At 38.9% G+C, this 24,911-nt stretch overlaps 1 protein-coding gene across 1 annotated transcript; it reads left to right on the forward strand.

Annotated features, from left to right (window-relative positions):
- The first annotated feature begins 11,202 nt into the window (after window positions 1-11,202).
- Window positions 11,203-15,484, forward strand: CCDC71L (coiled-coil domain containing 71 like). The gene has a single exon (XM_080818881.1). The coding sequence runs from the start codon at window positions 11,325-11,327 to the stop codon at window positions 12,027-12,029; it is 705 nt and encodes a 234-aa protein (XP_080675007.1). The 5' UTR covers window positions 11,203-11,324; the 3' UTR covers window positions 12,030-15,484.
- Window positions 15,485-24,911: the final 9,427 nt, after the last annotated feature.

Consider the following 24,911-nt stretch of genomic DNA (forward strand, 5'->3'; position numbering starts at 1 on the left):
CAGGTTTCTGATACAGTTCTGCTCATTTCTGTTCATTTCCAGCATTCAGCTTGGTATATAATAGACCCTGAAATTATTTGAAAGAGCAAATGAATAGGCATTCTAGGTCTGTTTTGTGGTGAAGTTTGGCAGAAAGTTTTGCTTTGGTCTAGGCATAAATCAGTCTTAGAGGTTCATTAGGGTCATAACTTGAAAGTGTTTAATATCAGGTCATAGAGTTTTTTCTTAAATTGGAAGGCAGTGGAGGTCTTCTGAGGGTTTCTGAGTTTAAAGGGGTAGTAGGATTGGAACCGTATGTTCGGAGTTTAGTTTGGGCAGCGTTAAGTAAAATTACAAAAACAAAAAACAAAAAACAAAAAACAAACCTTTGTACAACCTATTTATGTGCCTAAGAAGGAATATTGTTTTTGTGTTTTTTTTTATTTAAAAAATGTTTTTAAAATTTATTTGTCAGAGAGAAAGAGCACAAGCAGGGGAAGCGGCAGGCAGAGGGAGAAGCAGGCTCCCCGCTGAGCAAGGAGCCTGATGCGGGACTCCATCTTGGGACCCTGGCATCATGGCCAGAGACAAAGGCAGATGCTTAACCGACTGAGCCACCCAGGCCGTCCCAGCAATATTGTTTTTAAAGTTAGGCCCCTAATTCATTGACACTATTCATCTAGTTCATTTTAATACTTAGTTCTTTTTTTCTACATTTATGATTCAATATGTTAGTATTTTTCCAATCTGTTACTAATAGTCTCTAAGTCGCTGATTATTTTTACATGTAATTACAGCTGAGTTCCAAAGTTACTAAGGAAAGGAATAGAACAAGTGGAATCTACAATTGAGATCGAACAGTTGGAGAGCTTATAAAAAACTGCGATGACTTCATTTTTTGGATAGGGATATCAAGTGTGGTAGATTCGGCAAAAGCCCACAGATGTGCATATTTTGATTTCATTGAAATGTGACAAAGTTCTTAATAATATCTTCCTGAATTAGAGAGTGTGAGCTAGGTGATGATAATATAAGGCAGGCTTGAGGCTAATGAATCAACCATACTCAAAAAGTGGACATGTATCAGCATGGAGAAATCACCATTAGAATGATGTAAACCATTCTCATCGATCTGTACTAATAAGTGGCTCTGTTAAGGTGGAAGGATGCTTGTTTAATTTTCTAAAAGGATTAATCAAAATCAGACATAACAGAATCCAGATCCCAAAGTGTCACAATACGTAGGAATATTGGACTGAAGCTAATAAAATGAAATTTAATAAGGATAAGCATAAAGGCTTCCAAGTACAATATGGTGCATAGCATACATAATTTTGGAGATGTTCACGTGGGAAAAAAATTAAGATTTTTATTTGACTTTAAATTTAATATCAGTTAACAGTATGAAGAAGTTGCTTACTTTGAAATTTTGACAAGCTAAAATTTGGTTTTTGAGATTGGTTCTATGAAACTCTAGAAGACCGGGTAAAAATAAAATGAAAGTAGATTTTAAATAAACAAAAGAAAAATCTTTTAACTAGACCCAAGGAACAAAGAATTTGGTTAATTTCAGGCCCGGCTAATTTCAAGTCTGACCAGTTTCTTCATCCATTTTCCATTTGGGCAATTTCTGATTTGATCAGTCATTCATCAATGAATGTTAATATACAATCTAATATTGTAGATTAACCTCTGATTTTTATTTCTGCCTGTTCTCTATTTTTCATTTCTTTATTTTCATCTCCTGCCTTACTTAAACTTTTTTTTTTTTTTTAGGATTCTGTCTGATTTATCTATAATTTTAAAAATTAATTTTTTTACATTCAAGTATAATTAACATACAGTGTTATATTAGTTTTAGGTGTACAGTAGAATGATTCAACAAGTATAATCGTTACTCAGTGCTCAGCAAGATAAGCGTACTCTTTTTAAATTTTACTTATTTATTTGACACAGAGACAGATCACACGTAGACAGAGAGGCAGGCAGAGAGAGAGAGGGGGAAGCAGGCTCCCCGCTGAGCAGAGAGCCCGATGCGGGGCTCGATCCCAAGACCCTGAGATCATGACCTGAGCTGAAGGCAGAGGCTTAACCCACTGAGCCACCCAGGCGCCCCAATAAGCATACTCTTAATCCCCTTCACCTATTTCACCCATCCCCCCCTTCCTTCTGGTAACCTCCAGTTCGCCTTGAGTCTGTTTTTTGTTTAACTTTTTTCTTTGTTTGCTTTGTTTTTTAAAGTCCATGTATGAATAAAATCATAGGGCATTTGCCTTTCTCTGTCAGACTTATTTCTCCGTTGACATTATACCCTCTAGATCCATCTGTGTTTTTGCAAATAGCAAGATCTCATTCCTTTTTATGGCTGGGGGGTATTCCAGTGCATGCGTGCGTGTGAGCGTGCGCGGGTACGCCATTTCTTTACCCATGCATCTGTGGGTGGATAGCTGCTTTCATACTTGGCTATTGTAAATAATGCTGAAATAAACATAGGAGTGCATGTATCTTTTCAAATTAATGTTTTGTTTTCTTTGGGTAAATACATAGTAGTGGAATTATTAGATTGTACGATATTTCTATTTTCAGTTTCTTGAGGAACCTACATATTGTCTTTCAGTTTGCAGTCCTACCAGCAGTGCGCGAAGGCTCCTTTTTTCTTGCATTTTCACCAACACTTGTTTCTTTTTTTGATACTAGCCATTCTGACAGGTATGAAGTGGTATCTCATTGTGGTTTTGATTCACATTTCCCTGATGATCAGCAATATTGAACATCTTTTTATGTGTCTGTTGGCCATTGTATGTCTTCTTTGGAAAATTATCTATTCATGACTTCTGCCAGTTTTTAATTAGATTATTTTTCGGTGTTGAGTTTTATAGGTTTGGGTTTTTTTTGTTTGTTTTTTACATATTTTAGATATTAACCCCTTATTGGATAGATCATTTGCAAATATCTTTCCCATGTAGTGGGTTGTTTTGTTTTGTTTTGTTGATAGTTTCTTTTGCTGTGTTTAAAAAAAAAACACCTTTTTATTTTGCTGTAGTTCCAACAGTTTAAGTTTGTTTTATTTCTCTCACCTGAGGACACATATCTGGAAAAATGTTTCTACGGCTGATGTTGAAGAGATTACTGCCTATGTTTTCTTCTAGGTGAATTTTATGGTTTCAGGTCTCACATTTAGGTCTTTATTACATTCTAAGTTTATTTTTGTGTGTAATGTAAGAAAGTGGTCCAGTTTCACTGTTTTTCATATAGCTGTCCAGTTTTCCCGACACCATTTGTTGAAGACACTGTCTTTTTTCCCATTGTACATTCTTAATCTTCCCTTTATTGTTCTAATTTTAGCATATGTGCCACTATAGTGAGCACAGTTTGTCCACAGTGTTTTTGAGTATGTCTTTTTCAGTAGGTTTTTAGTGGCTGTTCTAGGCACGATGCCATTTATACATGACTTAACTGCAGTGCACTGGTGTCATTTTACCAGTTCCAGCAAAATATAGAAACCTTAACTCCCTTTATGTCTCTTTATCCTCCCCATTTCTAATATATTTGTTTTAGTTATTTCTTTGACACACATTTAGAACTGCATTGAACAGTGTTACAATTTTTACTTCAACCATTGTGTTGGGCTGCCATAACTAATATACACAGACAGTGTGGCTTCAACAACAGAAATCACTTTCTCATGGTTCTGGCGTCTGAGAAGTCCAAGATCAAGATCCCATCTGATTCAGTTTCTGGTGAGAGCTGTTTTCCTGATTCACTGATGATAGCTTTCTCTCTGTGTCCTCATGTGGTAGAGAGAGACAACTCTATGGGAATAGGACCCCATGATTTTTTAACCTTAATACCTGCTCACAGATCCTGGGTGGATGGTCACCTTAGTGGTTAGGGCTTCAACTTTTAAATTTGGAAGAGCATGTTCAGTTCATAACAACCATCCAACATAATTTAGCAAACTCAATAGGAAAAGAAAAAGTCTATCATATTTAGACGTATTTTTGCTTACTGTAGTTCTTCCTTCCTTCCTGATGTTCCAAGGTTCCTTCTTTTATTGGTTCTCTTCTGTTAGAGAACTTCCTTTATCTATTATTTTGGAGTTTGCTTCATGTGAGAATGTCTTGATTTCCTCTTCATTGTAGAATGGTATTTTCCTATGGAATCTGGGTTGACAGTTCTTTTCTTTTAGCACTTGAAAAATGTTAAGCCAATTTCTTCTGGTCTCCATGGTTTCTGATGAGAAATCTGGTCATCCTTACAGTTAAGGTGTCATATTTATCTCAGTATATTCAACATGTTTTTCATTGTCTTGGGTTTTCAGAAGTTTGATAATGATGTGACTTGATGTAGATTTTTTGGGTTTAACTTACTTAGGTTTGTGTCTTTGCCAAATTCAGAACATTTTCAGTCATTATCTCACATTTTTTGACATATTTTTTCAGCCCTACCTTCTTTCTCCTCTCCTTGCAGGCCTCTGATGAAAAAAATATCAGATCTTATAGTTCCACAGGTCCCTGAGACCCTGTTTTGTTTTGTTTTGTCTATTTTTTACTCTGTTGTTCAGATTGGGTAATAGTTTTTGTTCTATCTTCAAGTTCACCAGTTCTTTCCTCCATCCTCTCTATTCTTCTATTTAGACCAGACCATTTACTAAGCTCTTTATTTCAATTATTGTATTTTTCAGTTCTAAAATTTCCCTTTGGTTCTTTATATTTCCTTTTTCTTTGCTGAGATGTTTTATTTCTTTATGGCAGGTTTTTCTTTATTTGTCTGTTTCAAGAATGCTCATAATTGCTTGTTAAAGTGTATTTATGATGGCAGTTTAAATAATTGTGTATATATTCTTATATATTCAATCGTATATAATTCTAGTGTATATACCTATATAATTCTAAGATCTTTCTCATCTCAGTGTTGGCATCTGTTGATTTTCTTTTAACATCCCATTTGAGATCTTTCTTGTTCTTGGTATGATAAGTGATTTTAATAGAAACCTGAACATTTTGGTTATTATGTCATGAGACTCTGGATATTATTTAAACTGTCTGTTATAGTTGGTTTTCTCCAACACTGTCCCAACAGGGAATGAGAAGGATACTGACTCTGTACTGCTGAGTAGAGGTCCAGGTTTCCAACCCTGACTCCAGTGTCACCTAAGTCAGGGAAAGAGGCTTCTCATTATTGCTGGGTTGGGGTGGGCATGGTAGCTCCCCACCAGACCTTTACTGATAGATCCCTGGGTGGGAGGGACAGAAGTGTCTAGTTACTGCTCCCCGCATTGTCTCCCCTGACAGTATGGGGAAGGAGTGCCTCTTTATTGCCCAGCAAGGATGAGAGTTGTGATCCCCTATTTAGCCATCTCTGACACCACCCCAGCTGGGTTAGTGGGTGCCTTTTTATAGTCTGGTGAGGGTACAAGCCATAGTTTTTTTGGGTGATGTTTTGCTGTAGTAGATTATTTTCTAAAAGGTTTTTTGTCTTGCTTAGGCTGCTCCTTTCCTGGACCTATAGTTAGAACAAAATTTTTTGGGGCTTTTTATATCTACATCTGTTGGCATTTCTGGGTCATTGGCTTCTCTAGCAATCAAAGATGTGTATGGAAAAGAGAAAAAAAGAAAACCTAGAGAACTCATTGCTGTGTTGTTCTTTGGTCTCTGAGGTCCCCAGCCTGTCTACTTTCTCCTCTCCATTTTCAGTCTTTGTATGTTCATTTTATGTCCAGAGTTTAAGTTGTAAGTAGCAGGAGGAATAGGGAAATTAAATGTATTTCATTCTTCTGAAAGTGGAAGTCCTAGCCTCTCAGTTTATATGGTCTTTCTCTACTTCACATAGCAATATTAATTAGAGCATATCAAAGCTTTGAAATATCTTTTATAGAAAAATCTAAATGACTTTAGAATGGTTCTAATGAAAAGGCTGAAATGTTTTTTGATGAATCATGCTCTATTTAATTTCATTTGAACTAAAAATTAATGCTATCTCTTTGGACTAAATACAAGAATGTTAGAAACTACTCTGGACTAACAGAAATCTAAGTTCTAGTTCATAGTCTTCCACTATCCAGCCATGTGAACTTCGGTAGATTTCTTAATATCTCAATATTCTCATCTGGATTAAGAGTGAAAGTCAATTATCATATAGTTTCACTTACTTGTGGAACATAAGTAATAACATGGATTACAATAGGAGAAGGAAAGGAAAAGTGAAGGGGGGTAATCAGAGGGGGAGATGAACCATGAGAGACTGTGGATTCTGAGCAAGAAACTGAGGGTTTTGGAGGGGAGGCCGGTGGGGGGATGGGTGAGCCTGGTGGTGGGTAATAAGGAGGGTATGTATTGCATGGATCACTGGGTGTTGTACATAAACAATGAATCTTGGAACACTGAATCAAAAACTATTGATGTATTTTATGGTAACAAACGTAACATACTGAAAATGAAAAAAAAAAAGAGTGTTGGGCTCATTAGAGGATCTCTAAATTTCCTTCTAGCAATAGTATTTGACTTTCCTCTCAACAGTTTATTACTTAAAAAAAAATCTCTTGGCTTCCACTGTAATACAGGATTTGAAATATGTTGGTTAAATCAAGTAAAATATTCATGATTTTCTAAGAAAAATAAGGAGGGATAGATGGTATTTATTGGATGCTTACTGTGATCCAGGCACTATAGTAAGTGGTTTATGAATGTTATCTCATCCACTCTTCAGAACAATCAATTAAAATAGAGTTTATGTCCATTTTATAGATGAGAAAAGTAAGGCTCAGAAAGGCTAAAAAATATGTCTCAGGATATTTTTTTCCTGAGGATTTTTTAAAATAAAGATCTATTTGATTCCAAAACTGATTTTCACAACAACTTATATATACTTTTAAAAAATAGCATTTAAAATATTGATGTATAGTTGATATACTATGTTATATTAGTTTCAGGTCTACAACTTAGTGATTTAACAACTCTATACATTATACTCTGCTCACAAGTGTAGTTACCATCTGTCACAATACAAGACTATTATAATACCAATGATTATATTCCCTGTGCTGTGCCTTTCATCCTCATGACTTATTCATTCCATAACTGGAAACCTGTACCTCCCACTCCCTTCACCCATTTTGCCCATCCCCTCCTGCTCCTTCTGGCAACCAACAGTTTGTTCTCTGTATTTATGGGTCTAGTTTTGTTTTTTTGTTTGCTCATTTGTTTTATTTTTTAGATTCTACATATAAGTGAAGTCATATAGTATTTGTCTTTCTTGGTCTAACTAATTTCAGTTAACATAATACCTTCTTGGTACATCTGTTATTGCAAATGACATCTTATTCTTTTTAATGGTTGAATCGTATTCCATTGTATATACATACCATTTCTTTTTTATCCGTTCATCTGCAATAGACACTTGGGTTGCATCCATATCTTGGCTATTGTAAATAATGCTGAAATAAACATAGGGTGCATATATCTTTTCAAATTAGTTTTTGTTTTCTTTGGTTAAATACCCAGTAGTAGAATTATTGAATTGTATGCTATTTCTATTTTTAATTTTTTGAGGAAACTACACATTGTTTTCCACAGTGGTTGTACCAGCTTGTAGTCCTACCAACAGTACATGGTTCTTTTTTCTCCACATCCTCACCACACTTGTTATTTCTTGTCTTTCTGATACCAGCCATTCTGATAGGTGTGAGGTGATATCTTATTGTGGTTTTGATTTGAATTTTCCTGATAGTGATGTTGAGCATCTTTTCCTGTGTGTATTGGCCATTGTATGTCTTTGGGAAAATGTCTCTTCAGATTCTTTGTCCATTTTTTTCATTGGATTGTTTTTTTGCTATTGATTTTTGTAAGTTCTTTCGGGTATTAATCCTTTATCAGATTTATCCTCAGATCCTTTATCAGATTTATCATTTACAAATATCTTCTCCTATTTGGTGGGTTGTCTTTTTGTTTTGTTGACAGTTTCCTTTCGTGTGCAAAAGCTTTTTATTTGGATATAGTCCCAATAGCTTATTTTTGCTTTTATTTCCCTTGCCTGAGGAAAAGGCATCTAGAAAAATGTTGCAAAGGCTGATGTCAAAGAGATTACTGCCTATGTTTTCTTCTAGGAGTTTAATGGTTTTATGTCTCACATTTAGGTTTTTAATTCATTCTGTGTTTATTTTTGTATATGGTGTAAGAAAGTGGGTCCAGTTTTCCCAATACCGTATTTTGAAGAGACTATCTTTTTCTTATTGTAATATATTTTTGTCTCCTTTGTCATAAATTAGTTGACTATATTCATTTACATACACTTTTTATTTAATGACCACTTTTCAAGAAGCAAATTGTTTTCTAGATGTGGGGTTTTAAAGTAGAGGTCTAGGCAGCTAGGAGATGTATTTTAGTTTTCTTCACTTTATTCTGCTTAGATTTATTTTTAAGCTATATAACTTACATATTCAGAAAATATACAGATACAGCTAGTTTTTTTAATGTTCATTCTCATTATCCACCATTTAGTTATCTGATATGGGAAGCATCATTCCCTGTGAGAGGTAAAGGAATAAACTCAGGATTCTAGACAGCCATTCTTTAAGAACAAAAATTTAATTTGACAGCTTTCCATAAACTTTACAGTGTCTCAGGACAGTCCCAAGCACAAGAAGAAATGTATTATCTTTATGAGTAAATTTTACTTACAGAGAATGGATAAGGATTTTGGTTAATCAAAAGTTAGAGGTCTAGAAGAAACATAAGAGAAAAAAAGAAAGAAATAGAGAAAACAGAGGAATAGAGAGAAGACATATGCCATATTTAAAAGTATATGATAATTTAAGCAATTTAACATGATAGTAGTTCCTAAAAATATTACATAAAAAGTTTCATTGTAAGTAAATTAAATGAGCATGTATTATAAAACAACTGTTTAATACTTGCCAGTTTGTTGAAGTGTTATGTTTTCTTAGAATCAAAATTGCATTAAAGAAAGATTTAGTGTCTTAATCGAAGTCAAATCTGTAAGTTTGTATAGATGCCTGTTAAGTATTTATGTGGCAAAAGACCCTGAAGTACTTATAATATGATTAACATGGAAGAAAGAAGTATGAGAAGCCAGGAGTACATAAATCCTTATTTTACCCTCTTCTTTTATTATGAAGTCTCCTTATCATTCTGCTGGCTCACTCTGTGAGATTTTCTATGTCAGTCTGCAGGGGCATTCCAGTGGAAGTTACTCAAATTTCACATTACGATGTGTTTCCAGAATGATCAAGAAAATGAATTGCAATGTAAAAAGTTGTAATACAAATTCTTTACAAAGACTTAAGAAGCTGGTAATTGGCTCTTTAATCTTGGTCTGAGATCATGTGTGCTTTTCTAGGAAAATGATTTTCTCTTCAGAAAGTTGTCATGATTTTTGGTAGGCAGAGAACTGGTCTCCTGATGTGAAGTTCTGTTTTTGCCATAAACCCATTATGTGGGGAGGGTGCCTTGGTGGAGAGAAACAACTTTCAAAATAGTTTTGGTTTAGTTTTTATTGACACTAAACAAAATATTGTCTGGTTCAAACAAAATATTTGGTTAGCCCAATACAAGACTGCTCCATTCTGGGTGGAGCTGAAGTAGAAATAGGGGTACAGCTCTGTCCCTTGGTCACTTCACTCACGCAGTAAGCATTTTCCCTTGAACCTCTTGAGTCTGGGCAGCACAATTTGAAAAGCCTCTGGTGGAATATAAAGATCACTAAGTTAGGAATCCAATAACCTAAACCATGGTCCCGGTCCTGCTCTCAACAAGCGGTATTCCTGAACCTCTGTGGGTCCAAATTTCCTCATCTGTGAAATAAGGAGACTGAACGTGGTATCTTTCAGCTCAAATATTGGAGGGAACTATTAGCAACTGTATGCAAATGATTAAACTTCTGTGCTTTATCAGTTTTCTACTGCAAAATAAGATGCTCACTGAAGGGTAAAATTTGCATGCTTACTTTAAAGTTCTAAGTATTGAGATTTTTTTTAACCTTAAAAATTTTAAGGGAGTTAAGAGAAAATTGAATAATAAATGTAAAATATAAAATTATGCTGTTCTAAGCGATTTCACTATATCCTTCTTTCTCACCTCATTGCAAATAATCAGCGTATTTTATTGGTTTACTCAGCAAACATGGACTGTCCATTAGAGTGCCAGTCAGGATAGAAAAGAGGACTGGAAAATGAGCACTATTCTCTAAACATTCATAGTCCTCTCCTCGAACACAGAAGGGAATGTGGTTTTAACAATGTATTATCAAAAGAACTTTTTTTGATTGTGAAGCTGCATCTCTTCTGAACGATGGAGATGGTGCTACAAATAAGCATACTGAAACTAAATGAAAAGTGAAGTGCAGTCATTTAGAAAGATCTACATATTTGAAAACATAGATGTTTTCATTAAGGAGAATGGCTTTGTTGTAATTGATCTCTGATCAACTTGAGCAAAGAGTGTTGAGTATTACAGGCATAATAGGCTTTGCTTTCCCGATAAGCAGAGTATCTCTTAAATATGAAGATGGTTCCATTGTCTAGAGGGAGATAATCTCACAAACGCTATCCATATTGGCTGAATGATTCTGGATTATTGTTGGTTGCTTGAGATGGATCAGGGCCAAAAGAGGGACGAGTTGGATGAAGATGCCAAAAGAGGTCCTTGAAGGTTTGGAAGGGAGCTATGAAAGACCCATTCCTTCTAGATTTGTCTCCAGACTCCCTTGCTGTGATAGGAGGGACAGCCCTTGGGGCAGGTCTTCCTTTGTTATGCACCCAGCTCCATCCACGAAAGCACCCACTCACTCTGAGAGGGACTCTCCCCAAGGTGAAGCTGAAGTCCATCTCTTACTGTAGACATGGCATCCTCCCCACATGCCCACCCAACTGTTGACCGGCGTTCAAGGGCCACCACCACCACCCACCCCAGCACCATCTTCCAGGAACTGGCCTCTCCCCCATTAGTCCCCGCCTCTCTTCGGAGAGCACCCAATGGGTGGAGTCGGGGCCGTGGTGGGAGGGGCCCGAGGCGGGCGCATTTAAAGAAAGGCAGAGGGCGAAAGGAGGCTAGAGAGGAGAAGAAAGAAACCAGGGGGCCAGGCGCCGTCCAATGACAAAGCCCAGGGGTGGGCGCCGGCCGCCATCTTGTACCGGGCGGCAGGATATTCACCCGCGTCTTCCGCCCTCGGAGGGGGAGGGGCGGCGGCCGAGGCGAGAAAAGTAGCGAGAGACGCGCCGGCCCGGAGGCGCCAGCAGCGGCCGCCGCCGCGGAGCCGGACGCGGGCGGGGGCGGCGGCGGCGGCGGCGGCGAGACCCGGCGAGCGCGGGCGGCCCCGAGCGGCCTCCGATGCGGCGCAGCGTGAAGAGGCGGCGGCGCCGGCCCCCGGCGGCCCCGGCCCCGGCTGCCCGGGGCGGCGGCTTTAGGGCCGGAGGAGGGGCCGAGCTGGAGGCGCGGGAGGAGAAGGTGGTGTACTCGCGGTCGCAACTGTCGCTGGCCGACAGCACCAAGGCGCTGGGCGACGCCTTCAAGCTGTTCATGCCCCGCAGCACGGAGTTCATGAGCTCGGACGCGGAGCTCTGGAGCTTCCTCTGCAGCCTCAAGCACCAGTTCTCCCCGCACATCCTGCGCAGCAAGGACGTCTACGGCTACTCCTCCTGCCGGGCCCTGGTCCCCGACCCCCCGCCGCCCCCCGCCGCCCGCGGCCAGACGCGCAGGCCGGCGGCCAGGAGGAGGCGCCGCGGAGCCCGGGCGGCCGCCGCCCGCCGGAGGGGGGCCCCGCCGGCCCCGCCGCCTCCTCCACCGCCGCCGGCCCCCGAGGACAGCTGCCCCGCCAAGCCCGCGGCCCCCGGGCCCTGCTTCGGGGGCCGCACCCTGGAGGAGATCTGGAGGGCGGCCACCCCGACGCTGACCACCTTCCCCACCATCCGCGTCGGCGGCGACGTGTGGGGCGAGCGCAGCCTGGCGGCGGCGCGGCGGCGGGCACGCCAAGTCCTGCGAGTGAACCTGGAACCCGTGGTGAGGCTTCGCCGCTTCCCGGTGCCCCGGGCGTGAGCCGCGGCCCTGGCCCCTGCGCCCCGGGACGGCTTCCGCCTGGAGGGGTGAACAAGTGACAGTCGAGTGTTTACAGATCCGGCCTGGACCGCGTCCCCTAGTGCACTTTACGGGCGAAGAAGCACCGGATGGGCTTTCCCGGCCCGCGTCCCCGGGATGCGGCGCCGCCGTCTGGGACTGCGGGGCAGGTGTGCCCTCTGCTGCCTCCCAGCACCAGGTTTGCGGAAGGAGGAGACAGCTGGACCTGCAAGGGAGGTCCCCTTTCTTCCTAAGCCCAGACTGATACGTCTCCAGGACTATAGGGGCAGATCCGTTTTCTCCCTTTTGGACTCTCTACCTCACTGGTCTGGAAGTCCTCCGAAGTCATTCTTTTTCCAAAGGAATTTGGTTTCGTGCTTGTGTAATAAAGCTAGAATTTACTTGCTGTTCATCCACCCCCCTGCTCCCCCCTTTTTTCTTTTTTGACTGCCACCCCTCTTTCTGGAGGAAAGATCGAATATGTTTTTTTGAAAGGTGTTGCACTAGTTTGTGCTCAGGGTATTCTGAATCCCACTCGTTTCCGAATCTCAACTGGATTCCAAAGCTTTGACCAAGGATATTGTCTAAGAAATTCAAGCTTATGACTCTTAATAGTGTAAGGATTTGTATGGCTTTGAATTTCATGGGCTCAGTGATTACAAACAAAGAGATGCAAAGTACAACTGTTTCAGCATTTTTGAGGTGTTTCCTAAAGATTTTATATTGAAATTTAATGTTTATATTTACTGAGCTCCTAAAGGAAATGGTAGAAACTCATAAAGTTTTGTTTAGGAAAAGTTGAATTGTTGAATTCTTTTTAATTGAATAAAATTTAAAGTGCATTGAAACCACATGGCTTGTGATAAAAAAAAAAAAGAATGCGTGAATTATAAAGAACTGGTGTTGGTTAAAGAGATGGATGGAATCCGATTGGAAATGATTTGGCTTTCTGGTAGTAGTCTAACATTCAGATCTGGGAATAGTTCAAGGATAATTTATTTTAAAATGGAAATTGCTTAGGCAAAATGAGTATGTGTAAACGCTGTGATTAAAATGCCAAACAGAATACCCATTGGAATTCTCAGAAGTATTAATGATCTAGAGGGGTGGGGCATTTCTTGGTATCAAATAACTGGTGGAAGTTAACTTTGGGCAAAATAGATTTTCCTTCCATGTTTTTGTTTTTGTTTTTGTTGTTGGATAACAAGAAATGTCTGGATCACTGTCCATCACTCTTAAACATCATGACAATTAGTTTTGCTCCACGAGTTTCCTTTATTATCTTATTTCCATTCATAATTATGTTTGTAGTTATTGGTCTTTTGTTTGACAGCCGAAGTCCACAGGTATTGAACAGGCGAGCCACACAGAGTGCTGACCCTTCTTTTACACTTTTGTAATAGTGTTTATATCACATGGCCCAGTGTGGAATCCTTGATTATCCAAGTGCCTTTGGTCATTGATGGCAGCAAGACTTAATGGTTTTTAGCCAGTGGTGCCGCAGCCAGATCTTACTGCAATATCTAAAGGGTCAAGTAGCGATTTTGTACCACAATTATTTCAAGTTTAAGTATTCTGCCATGGAACCATCCATACCAGGCTGGAACATGACATATGAAATCTTCAATATTAAGGTTTCTCTCTGCTTGGCAGCTTCTTAGGGGAATAATGAGAGTTGCGATTTTGACTCTTGTGTTTTTAGAACTCAAATGGCATAGCTTTCTGAAATGAATTTTTCAAGTTTAATAGTTCATAGTAGGAGTTTTGTGACTTTAATTTCAGTGTATTTGTTTTGTAAAAAAAAGAAAAAAAAAGATATATGACTTTATGCCAGTTTCCCAGTAAGCCTCATATTCTTTTATTCACTACTCGATGATAATGTGTTGTTACAAATACTGTCACATGAGTAAATAAAAGTGAATAATTACTTAGAAGATGGAGAGTGTTAAATTATATTTGTGTGATAGGAAGCTTATATATATTCTTTTGGTTATTAGCTTCCATTGCCAATTGTACTTAAATGCATAGGGTTTTCTTTCCCTCTTCCCAAATTGTTAACTTTTTTAGCTAATTAGCACCTGAGGGAAAAATATGTATTTGTACCACTTAACTATTGTATATAATTTTATAATAATTGAAAAATAAATCCAATGGCCATATTAGAATGTAACTTCAACATATAGCTTATCTAGATAGCTTCCCAGAGGATTTTGAAATTAGATGTAGCTGGGAGGATAACTTTGCTCAGCACAAAACTGAAGCATAACCATTGACACCATGCATTTATTTTAACTGAGAATCTTATTTTTTTCCTCTTATGCCTTGTTACTTTAGTGCACTTGAACTTGCATATATGCTTTGGATTATGCGGGCTATCTGATTTCAGTGTGGATCTGATTGCCCATCCTAAATTCAATACGTTAATTATCTGGTCTGTTGAAAAATCATGCCATTTCTAGTTTGTGAAATAAGATGTAAACAAATCTTTATTTTTGCCAAGTTTTCTTTAGCAAAACCTTGCTAAAGTTAGTTGTTTTACAACTTATAAAATGTGAAGAAACAATTAATACAGTTGATGAGTATATAATAGGAAAATGAAAGTATTTTATGGATACTCTTGGGCAGAATGTGAAAAGGAACTTGGCACGGTGGCCTTTATGGTTCATTTAACTGTCTTCTAAAGTGAGTCTGTAGCTTAGCTTGTATATAGTTTTTTGAAAGAAATACCATGATCTTTAATTCATTCTCTTACCTTTATATCTCATATGGCACAAGTAAGCGGGGAAGCTAGGAGGAAGTTTATCACCTTGCTATGCTATTATTGAATCTTGAGTGCCTAAATGTGGTGAGCGGCACCTCAAAGAACCTTTTGAATCCTTGATGTCATTTTTATCCTCCTTCTTGTCAACCAGCAACTGATTTTTCCTCACGGAATCCAGTAATGTTCTGACTGTTGAGGGCAAGCTTCGTTGTTGTTAGTGCAAAGTGTCACTGTTGTGGTGTGTATTTATTTTGTCCAAGTTTGAGTACCTGATTGGACATGTGTAATTTAAGCTGGTGGCTGACACACACTGATTTGCTGTGTGCAAACCATAGTACTATTTTTCTGGAAACGATTCAATAAGAACACATGAGAGATATTTGAATATGAAAAATCTGAGCAATTTTGAACTCAAAAGTTTTTTTGTTGTTTTAAGGATCGCCACAGCACTCTTTAAATTGGTGTTTTTTAATGGACATATATACATAATACTTTCTTGGTGTGTTTAAAATATTTTTTGATAGACTGTTATGTCTTAAGTGCATTAGAAGGCAATTGTTTGTAATGGAACTGAATTGTTTTCTTGGACAGTTTGATGTGCGCATATGATTAAGATTTACAATCTGGTTGTACTTTTCTTTTTAATTTATTAACTGTAAATAAATTTTAGAGAATATACAGTGTCTGATTTTTCTAGTGATGTTGTAAGTGTTTGAAATGGGATTTTCTGTTTGCATGTGAAATGGAAAGCGTTGGTGTGATAAGTTTTGACTTCTTTTGTGGACTTGGGAATCCTCAAAGTCCTGAAATAATGTGTTTTATGCTATCTTGGGAGTCAGTGTTACATCAGCTCTGACGACCTAGTGAATCTCCACAACAGTGCTTCATGCCCAAACCCAAGCCATTACCCAGTTTGCCATCAATAAAGACTTTAAAAACGCATCAAAATTCAGTTTTGAGTCCTGGCCCTGATCCCCCTGCCCCCTGTGATGTATTTTCATATTATGAAAGAAAGGTGTGTTCTATATGAGTAGCATCTGTAAAGCCTGTTCTACAGAATAGAGCAGAGGCAAAATTTTCATTATAGTCTGGAGGGTAGAAGTATACTGCTAGTAAGGGGAAGGACTCGTAGTGCTATGTGGCCTGAATTTGCCTTTGTATCTGAGTTCTTACCAATAATTGTAGGCAGCAGTGTAATGGCTATGGATCACATTGCCTGCTATGGGATTAAAGCTTTGCTACTTAACAAGCATTAGAACTTTAGGTAAGTTTCAAAAACTGCTCTGTGCTTCAGTTTCAAGTATCAAATGTGGTTAGTCAAGGAAACTACTGGGTTATTGAAAGGATTAAAAAATTATTAATGGGGGAACACATAGGAAATGCTTAATAAATGCTATTGGAGCCATGTATGCTGAAAAAATATATGTAATGTACACACACACACACACACACACACACACACACACACACACACTGAGTGGTCCTTTGGGAGTTTAGCATCCTCAAAGTAGAGTGTGGTCTGGGAAACTCAAAAGATAAATTAAGAGAAGGTAATTTGTGGGTGCATTAAATGGAAGGCAGGGACAGCAGGAGGTTGGATTAAGTTGATTTATTAGGTAGTTTTCACAATTGGAGGTTTTCCAGGCTTAAAAACCTTGGGCCTTTTTATCGTATCTCTGAAAGATACTCAAAATATGCTCTTAGGTATATTAAACTATCTGAGACTTTATAAAAGTAATAGATTAAAGTTACTGGTCAAGCACTTGCCAGATATCAACACTAAATTTTCACTTGGAGTAAGCTCAGTAAGGCCTGCTTAAAAACCATGTTAACATGTACAGAACTAACCTAGAATCAGTTTGTGTGAGCTTTGTACTTCCTGTGTTAAAGGGAATGAATGACTGCAATAGTTAGGTTTGAAACCGCATAACGTTTTTACCAAAAGTAAAAAAAATACCCTCACATTGGAAGCATTGACACACTCATCTTTAGATTTTGGGTCTAATGCCTGTAATTTAGCTCTCATTTCTCCCAGCATGAAGACAAACAACGTATTCTAACTTGGTGAGCAAGCCAAAGTTGCAGTTTCTAAAATGAACACAAAAAGAATTTCCCTAGACGGATGTTATCCAGTGGTAAGAAGCCACAAACTGAGTCTGATTGTAGATTTTGCAAGAGAAATGACATCTCACTGTCAGCACTCACTTGTCATGGTAAATGTCACTGTAAGTCATAGTTTATAACATGATGAACATATCCGGAGCCCAATTGGAAGGCAGTACTCATAACAACACCACCAAACAGCATGGCTCCCCAGCAAGGTCGAATAAATATTCTACTGTACACAAAACCGGACTTCTTCTCTTGCTTATTCGTAGAAATGTTAATGTTGAGATTCTTCCGAAATTAACTATGTAAAATGTATATCTATTTCTCTCTCCTGAGATTTTTTTCAAGTGTATATTCTTTAAATGTTAATGGAGAAAGTAGAGAAAAAAGGGTGTGACTTAGGGGTCTACACTCTCAGGTTAATAAAATTATTGAAGCATAGTATAAATATAAAAAGTACATATATTAAAAGTATTATAAGCATGGTTTGATGAAATTACATAAATTCAATATACTTGTAGAACCAGCACTCATTAAAAAAGAACCAGAGCATTACCAGTACCCCAGGGGAACCCCCCCATGCCTCTTTCAGTCACTGTCTCCCCTTGAGGATAACAATTATTCTGACTTCTTATGTCATAGATAGCTTTTGCCTGTTTGGGGGCTTTATAGAAATGGAATTATGTGTCCCATGCCTAGCTTCTTCCACTCAAAATTGTGTTTGTGATATTCATGTTATTGTATGTACTTAATAAATCCTTTATTGTCATTGGTATGTAGAATTCCATTGTGTGAAAAATCTACAGTTTTTCTGCAAATTCTTGATGGGCATTTAGGTAGATTCTGGTTTAGGGCAATTAGGAATAAAGCTTCAGTGAACATCATAGAACATGTTCTTTTGGTGAACATTTTTTTTAATAGTATTAATCTAGGAGAGAATTTGCTGGGTCATATGTTATGCAAATGATCAGCTTTGATAAGGTACTCCCAAACAGTTTTCCAAAGCGGTTATACCAATTTACATGAACTTCTATAGGGCTGCCGCAGAGTTCTGGATACTTCATAGCCTTGTGATACTTGCTGTCTTTGGTCTTTTTCATTTTAGCTATCCTGGGCAGGTAAACAGATTTTTTTTTAATTAAAATGTTTCAATCTGGGTAATGTATACAAATACAAAAACAGAAACAAACACAACACCTTAAATTGCACATAAGAACTACAATTAAAAAGAAAAAAGGTCTGTTTCACCCACAAACATCTCCTCTCTAGAGGCAACACTTTTTTTTTTAAACTCAGGATTTTTGTTTTCAAAGATTTTATTTATTTATTTGACAGATCACAAATAGGCAGAGAGGCAGGCAGAGAGAGGGGGGAAAGCAGGCTCCCCGCTGAGCAGAGAGCCTGATGCGGGGCTCGATCCCAGGACCCGAGGACCATGACTGGAGCTGAAGGCAGAGGCTTTAACCCGCTGAGCCACCCAGGCGCCAGGCTTTTTAAAAACTCAGGCTTTTTAAAAACAGGCTATTTTTTAAAGGACAGTTTTAGGTTTAAAGATCAATTGCACAGAAAGTACGGTCTCCCCACCCCCAGGGGTTTCTGTGGTTGCTAATACCTTACATTAATGTGTGTTTCTTTATTATAACTGGTGGATGAACCATTATTGGCACATTATCATTAATGTTAGGGTTTACTCTGTGTGTTGTCTAGTTTGCATAAGTTTTGACAAATATATAATGTCGTGTATCTGTCATTACAGTATTACACAGAATATTTACACCACCCTAAAAATGCCCTGGGCTCCCCCTGTTGACCACTTCCTCTCTCCCCCTAAACCCTGACAACCACTGGTCTCTTTAACTGTCTCCATAGTTTTGCCTTTTTCAGAAGGTCATTATAGTTGGAATCAAAAAGCATGTAGCTTTTTCAGATGGGCTTCCTTCCCTTAGTAATATGCATGTAAGTTTCCTCTGTGGCTTTTAGATAGCTCCCTTCCTCCCTCTTTCCCTCCCTCCTCCCCCACCTCCCTTCCTTCCTTCCTTTCATTAAGGGAGTTTAGTTTTTAAAACAGTTCTGGGTTTACAGAAGAACTGACGGGAAAGTACAGAGAGTTCCTCTGTTCTCCCTTCTGCTCCCCCCCACCCCCGCCCCAAACACATTTTCCCCTATTATAAACATCTTGCGTTTGTGTAGTGTGTTTGTTACAATTGAGCCAATATTAAGACTGTTATTAACTGAAGTCCATAGTTAATTTTATGGTACACTGTTCCTGTTGTGCAGTTGTGAGTTTTGACAAATGTATAATGTCATGTTTCTAAGCATTTCACTATCACACAGAATAGTTTCACTGCCATAAAAATTCACTATGCTTCATCTGTTCATCTCTCCCTTCTCCAGCGCCCACCACCCCCCGGCCCAACCCAGTCCCTGACAACCACAGGTCTCCTTACTGTCTCCATAATTTGAGGCAACACTTTAAACTATTTCAGGTTTTTATTCTTTCGTTGGTTATCTTCATAATTCTAAATAATACACTTACTGCTGTTCATGATTTATCAATTTTAGGCACCATCTACAGACTTCCTCTATGAAGACGATACATAGTTCACTCACACCTTTCTTCTCTCTCCTCACCTTCCAGTATACTTATATTACTGATTTCCTGTCTTTATTACTGTTTCAGTCAGGGTCCAGCCAGAAAATGAGTCACTATAGGTATTTTAAATAGTTACACATGTGATGGGACATCCCAGAAGCCAAAGGATGGTGAAGCAATCAGGAATTAGCATCATCAAAAAACTACCCACCCCCCAACCTCAGGGTTGTAGAAACATAGAACTGTGCCCAGCAGGAGCTGGGAATATAGAAGAGGCTGCTTGGAAAGGATCTAGAATCTCTGAGGAGATAAAATTCCTGCTAGAAAATGGAATGGGAGAGAGGGAAATATCTGAGTTTATACCTTCTCCCTTTCTCCAGTCAAGCTTCTATTGGTCAAACCACTCTGGAAGGCAGTTGTCAAGGAACCTAGGACATGGAGTTTGCAGGAGAAGTGCAGGAACTGGATCTGCAGACAAACAGACATAATGGATGAGGTTACATATGTGTATTAGTTAGGGTTCTTCAGAAAAACAGTATCAATAGGAATTGACTCCCATGATCAGGGAGACTGAGAGGGGCAGACCCAGCAGAGCCAAAGGTATAGTTCCAGTCTAAGTCCAAAAGCCTATGAATCAGAAGAGCTTATGATGTATGTTCCAGTCCAAGTCTCTCTGAAGGCAGGAAAAGACCAATATCCCAGATTGAAGGGAGTCACAGAGAGAGAGAGTGGGTTCTTTCTTACTCAGTCTTTTGTTCTATTCAGGTCTTCAACAGATTAGATGAGGCCCACCATTATTTGGGAGGGCAATCTGTTTTGCTTAGTCTGCTGATTCAGTGGTTAATTGTACCCAGACTGGACTTCCTAGAAATAAAGTTTAACCAAATATCTGCGCTTCCTGTAGCTCAGTCATGTAAAAACATGAAATTAACCATCACAAGATGTAATTTTAAACTAGATAGTTTAATTTCTCTTACGTGTTCTATCAATTTTCACTCCCTACATTGTAAGATAAATGTCTTCCTTATCCTTTTGGCACTTTCTTTCCAAAACTTGCTTTCCAAAGTCAGCTTTGGATTTTTTTTTTTAAAGATTTTATTTATTTACTTGAGAGAAGGAGTGAGAAAGAGCACAAAGGGAGAGGGAGAGGCAGGCTTCCTGCTGAGCAGGGAGTCCAGCGCAGGGCTCAATCCCAGGACCCTGGGATCATGACCTGAACTGAAGGCAGACGCTTAACCAACTGAGCTACCTAGGCACCCCAGCTTTGGGCTTCATTTGTCATGGTTGTTAACATTGTTATTCTGCCTGCAGTCAAGTCTCTTTTAGATTGTTCATAGGTTGATTCTAAAACTTGAAAACCAATAAATGGTTCACATTATTGTGATTATGTAAATAGTATTCAAATCTTAGAATTTTTTAAAAAAATTTTATTTATTTATTTGAGAGGGAGAGAGAGCAAGAGCACAAGAGGGGAGAATGTCAGAGGGAGAAGCAGACTCTCCACTGAGCTGGGAGCCTGATGCGGGACTCTATCCCGGCACTCCGGGATCATGACCTGAGCTGAAGGCAGTTGCTTAATCAACTGAGCCACCCAGGCGCCCCACAAATCTTAGAATTATTGATCCTCCCTTGCAACCCTTGGACCTCTTGAATGAGGACAGCTCTAGCATAAAGGTGGAATGGTTTCTTTTTCTTTGTGCTCCATCAATGCTTTAAACCATCCTGGGGGTGTCCAGGTGGCTCAGTTGGTTAAGTGTCTGCCTTTTGCTCAGATCGTGATCCCAGGGTCCTGCATCAGGCTCCCTGCTCAGTGGAGAGCCTTCTTCTCCCTCTCCGTCTGCCCCTCCCCTGACCCTGCTCATGGTCTCTGTTGCATGGGCTCTTTCTCAAATAAATAAAATCTTCAAAAAAAAAAAAAAAGCACAAAAAACCATGCTATATTTTGGTTGGCTCATTCAGACTAAGACCATCTTATGGATATTTTTTGGTTTTCCTTAATTTTCTGATTGCATTTCTTTGTTTTCTTGCACTCTTTCCATGTTCTTAAATCATGCCATGTATGAAGACATCTTGTTCCCCCCTTAGAGTTATCTCTATTGGACTCTTTTCTCTTCCTGCCTCAGGTTATGGTGACTCAATAGGTCTGCTTCATAGCTTTCATCCTGGGTTTTCCTTTGCTGCTGTCCCAAATTGGCTTCATAATTTCATGGTAACATAAGTCTCTGGGAAGGTAAGGAGTGTAGGGAAGAGCCAGACTGCCTGGGGTTAGACCTTTGTTCTAGTGCTCGTCAACTGTGTGATCTTTGATAAGTTATTTGGCTTCTTTATAACATAGTTTTCTCATCTATAAGATAATAATAGTAATTGTATATACTTCATAGAATTGTTTTATGGTTAAAGGCACTAATGTGTGAAAAGCACTCAGAAGAGTGCCTGGCACAAAAAATAAGCACTCAATTAATGTTAGCTAATGTTAATTATATTTTTTCTTTATTTCTCCTCCCCTTGTTTTGCTGGAGTACACCTTTAGATAATATTCTAAGAAAGAATGACTAGAGTTAAATGTTCTGAGACTTTGCATGTCTGAGAATATCTTTATTCTGTTCTCCCATTTAATTGACCGTTTTGATAGGCTTAGAATTCTAGGTTGTAATGGCTAGTTGCTCCTTCCTGAATGTCCCCAGACTATAACATCACTGGAACACCCAATCTACTCTTTATAGTGTTTCTTATTCATACTGACACTTTCACGTTCTCCTGGTTTTTTGTTGTTGTTGTTGTTTGTTTGTTTTTTCAGAATCATTCACTAAGTCCAACGTATGCTCAAGGCAAATAGAATGAAGGTCTACCTTTTGGAGGACTTAAAAGAGAATTTATGAACATATTTTAGACTGACAGAGTCTGCCTTCTGGCCTCAAATTATTTACTTTCATCCTACATGCAAAATATCTTCACCTTACTCCCAACCCCCCCCTCTTAAAGCCCCAACCCTTTATAACATCAGCTCAAAGTCCAGAGAGCTGTCACTGAACTAGGTCCAGGTGTGGATGAGGCTCCTGGGGTGCAGTTTCATACATTTTCTCTCAATCTGAAGACCTATGAATTAAGGATACAACCAACACTCACTGGTGGGATAGGCACAGGATTATAAAATAAACACTACTGATCAAAAAGGAGGGAAGTAGGAGGTTCTCATGAGTCACTGGTCCATAACAATTCTGAAATTCAGCTGGCACAGATAGGCAGTCCCTCCTTTGGGACTCATGGCCTGGGAATAATTTTCCATGGCTCTAGCCCCTGCTGGACTCTTTCTTTCATCCTCTGAGTCATTCCTTCTTTCTCATGAAAGGTAGCCCGTGTCTGAAGCCACATGATTGTCTCAGTGTACTTACTGATTATAGGGGTTTGTGGGTCCAGAGCCCTTGTTAATTTTATTCTCTGGGATTCTTTTACGTAAACCCTCCTGTACCTTACACTTCTGCTAAGACCGATGAGGAACAATCTTCCTAACCTTCTGGTTAGGAAGTAACAAAGAGAACCATAGGCCCTACAGTTTACTCTGTGAAGGTATACTTATGTCCCAGAATACTGGGTTTCTCCAAGACTCTACTTCATTTAGGAAACTTTTCTGGCATCTTTTTTCAAATGTCATCTGTTCAATTTTGTTGTTAAATTAATAGTTTCACCTTCGATAAGGGTTAGATCATTGATGTTATTTGTGCAAATGAAATCTAAGGCTGTATTTTAATGGTACTGACTCAATGCAAGCAGTATCATTAGGGATGCATTCAGCTGCAAGTCACAGAAATCTGCCACCACCGGCTTAAATTAAGAACATTTTACTTACAAAACAGGCTGCAGGCTATACTACATTAAGGCAGTAATGTCATCTGCAGTAAGCTGTAGGGAACGGCAGAGCTGCCAATTTCTTCATGACTTAAGACAAAATGTTGGAAAAAATGTTCTCAATCATTAATAGTAATCATAGCAATATTTACTGGTCATTTACCACTTGCCCTCTTCCAGGTGCATTACATGTCTGAGCATTTCAGGCTCTCAACTAATCAATGAGATGGATTGGTTGATGTCTTTTGGAAGTCATTCCCTTTCTTCTTCTCCAAGTCAAAAATTAGCTGTAATATTTCTAGGGCACCTGGCTTCACCAAAAAAAAAAATCCCTCCAAGGTTTCTTTTGCTTATCAATGCATCAAACCTTAGAAGAATCCTAAGAATCTAATGCTTGTGGGTCCTAGGGAAACCAGTCCAGACTTTTCAAATCACATTTAAGATCTATGCTGTTCAGTGTACTTTCAGAGTGGACCCTTGGAAGGTGCTTTGTAGTTTTGTTGGCAAGAACCTTGCCTCCGAGGAGGCTCTGTAACTTTTGTATCTATTAATAATTATCAATTAGAGTAAAAATGAAGGATTTTACTGTGTCTTCTTGTTGATATTTTCTAATGTATGCTAGGTTAACAAGTTTCAGTGTATTTCATTCTTACCATCATATAACCACTGTAATATCATTACAGAATGATAGTGGCACCGGGTGTAGCCCCAACTCTGGGAACTTCAGATGTGGTCATGGCAAGAGTTAAGGTGGGCTCTAACCACTTCTTAGCCACTTGGATTTATTAAGCACTCCATGGTTCTTTTGAGCAGGGAGAGGTATCATACCATTTCAACTCAGGTCATGGTCTCAGGGTCCTGGGATCGAGCCCCACATTGGGCTCTCTGCTCAGCAGGGATCCTACTTCCCCTTCTCTCTGTGCCTGCCTCTCTGTCTACTTGTGGTCTCTCTCTCTATGTGTTAAATAAATAAAAATCTCTAAAAAAAAAAAAAAAAAAAAAAGAAAGAAAAGAAAAAGAAAGAGTTAAAAAAAGAAAGAAAGAAAGAAAGAAACCCTGCCTTAGAGAGTTTTAGCTCTTTGGGTTTTCAAAGCACTGTTTTTAAGGTCTTTGTGAGTATCAGTTTAGAGTTTTTTTGAGATCTGGATCCTGCTCTCCAATTTTTCATTACCTTTCACTGCTGTTTTCTCCAGAGCTTTCTTTACTTCCTCTGCATTGTTCCATTAGGCATTTGACCAAACTTGTCAAATAAACCTTTCCTCAAACTGCATGTGAATATTTAAGAGTGCTGACATGTTCAATACCCAAATATCTTATTATCTCTGGTAGGAGTTGGTTCTCTCAGTGGAAGGTGAATAAGTAAACCAATGTCTTTTTTTAATTTTTTTTGCACATAAGCAAGGCAGCCAGGAGGGAACAAGGGAATAAGAAGGTCAGGGCTGTAAATCAGATTCCTGTCATCAAAAAAGATAAACTTTTTATGTGATTAATTAAAATAAGCTGGGCTTTAAAAAAATAAAAGGAAAGATAGCCATGAACTCAGATAAAAGTTAGA

Source organism: Martes martes (assembly GCF_963455335.1).
Source record: "Martes martes genome assembly, chromosome: 11".
Lineage (NCBI taxonomy): Eukaryota > Metazoa > Chordata > Mammalia > Carnivora > Mustelidae > Martes > Martes martes.

Coding starts and splice junctions, on each gene's coding strand:
- CCDC71L (XM_080818881.1), top strand. CDS start 11,325: ATGCGGCGCAGCGTGAAGAGGCGGCGGCGCCGGCCCCCGGCGGCCCCG.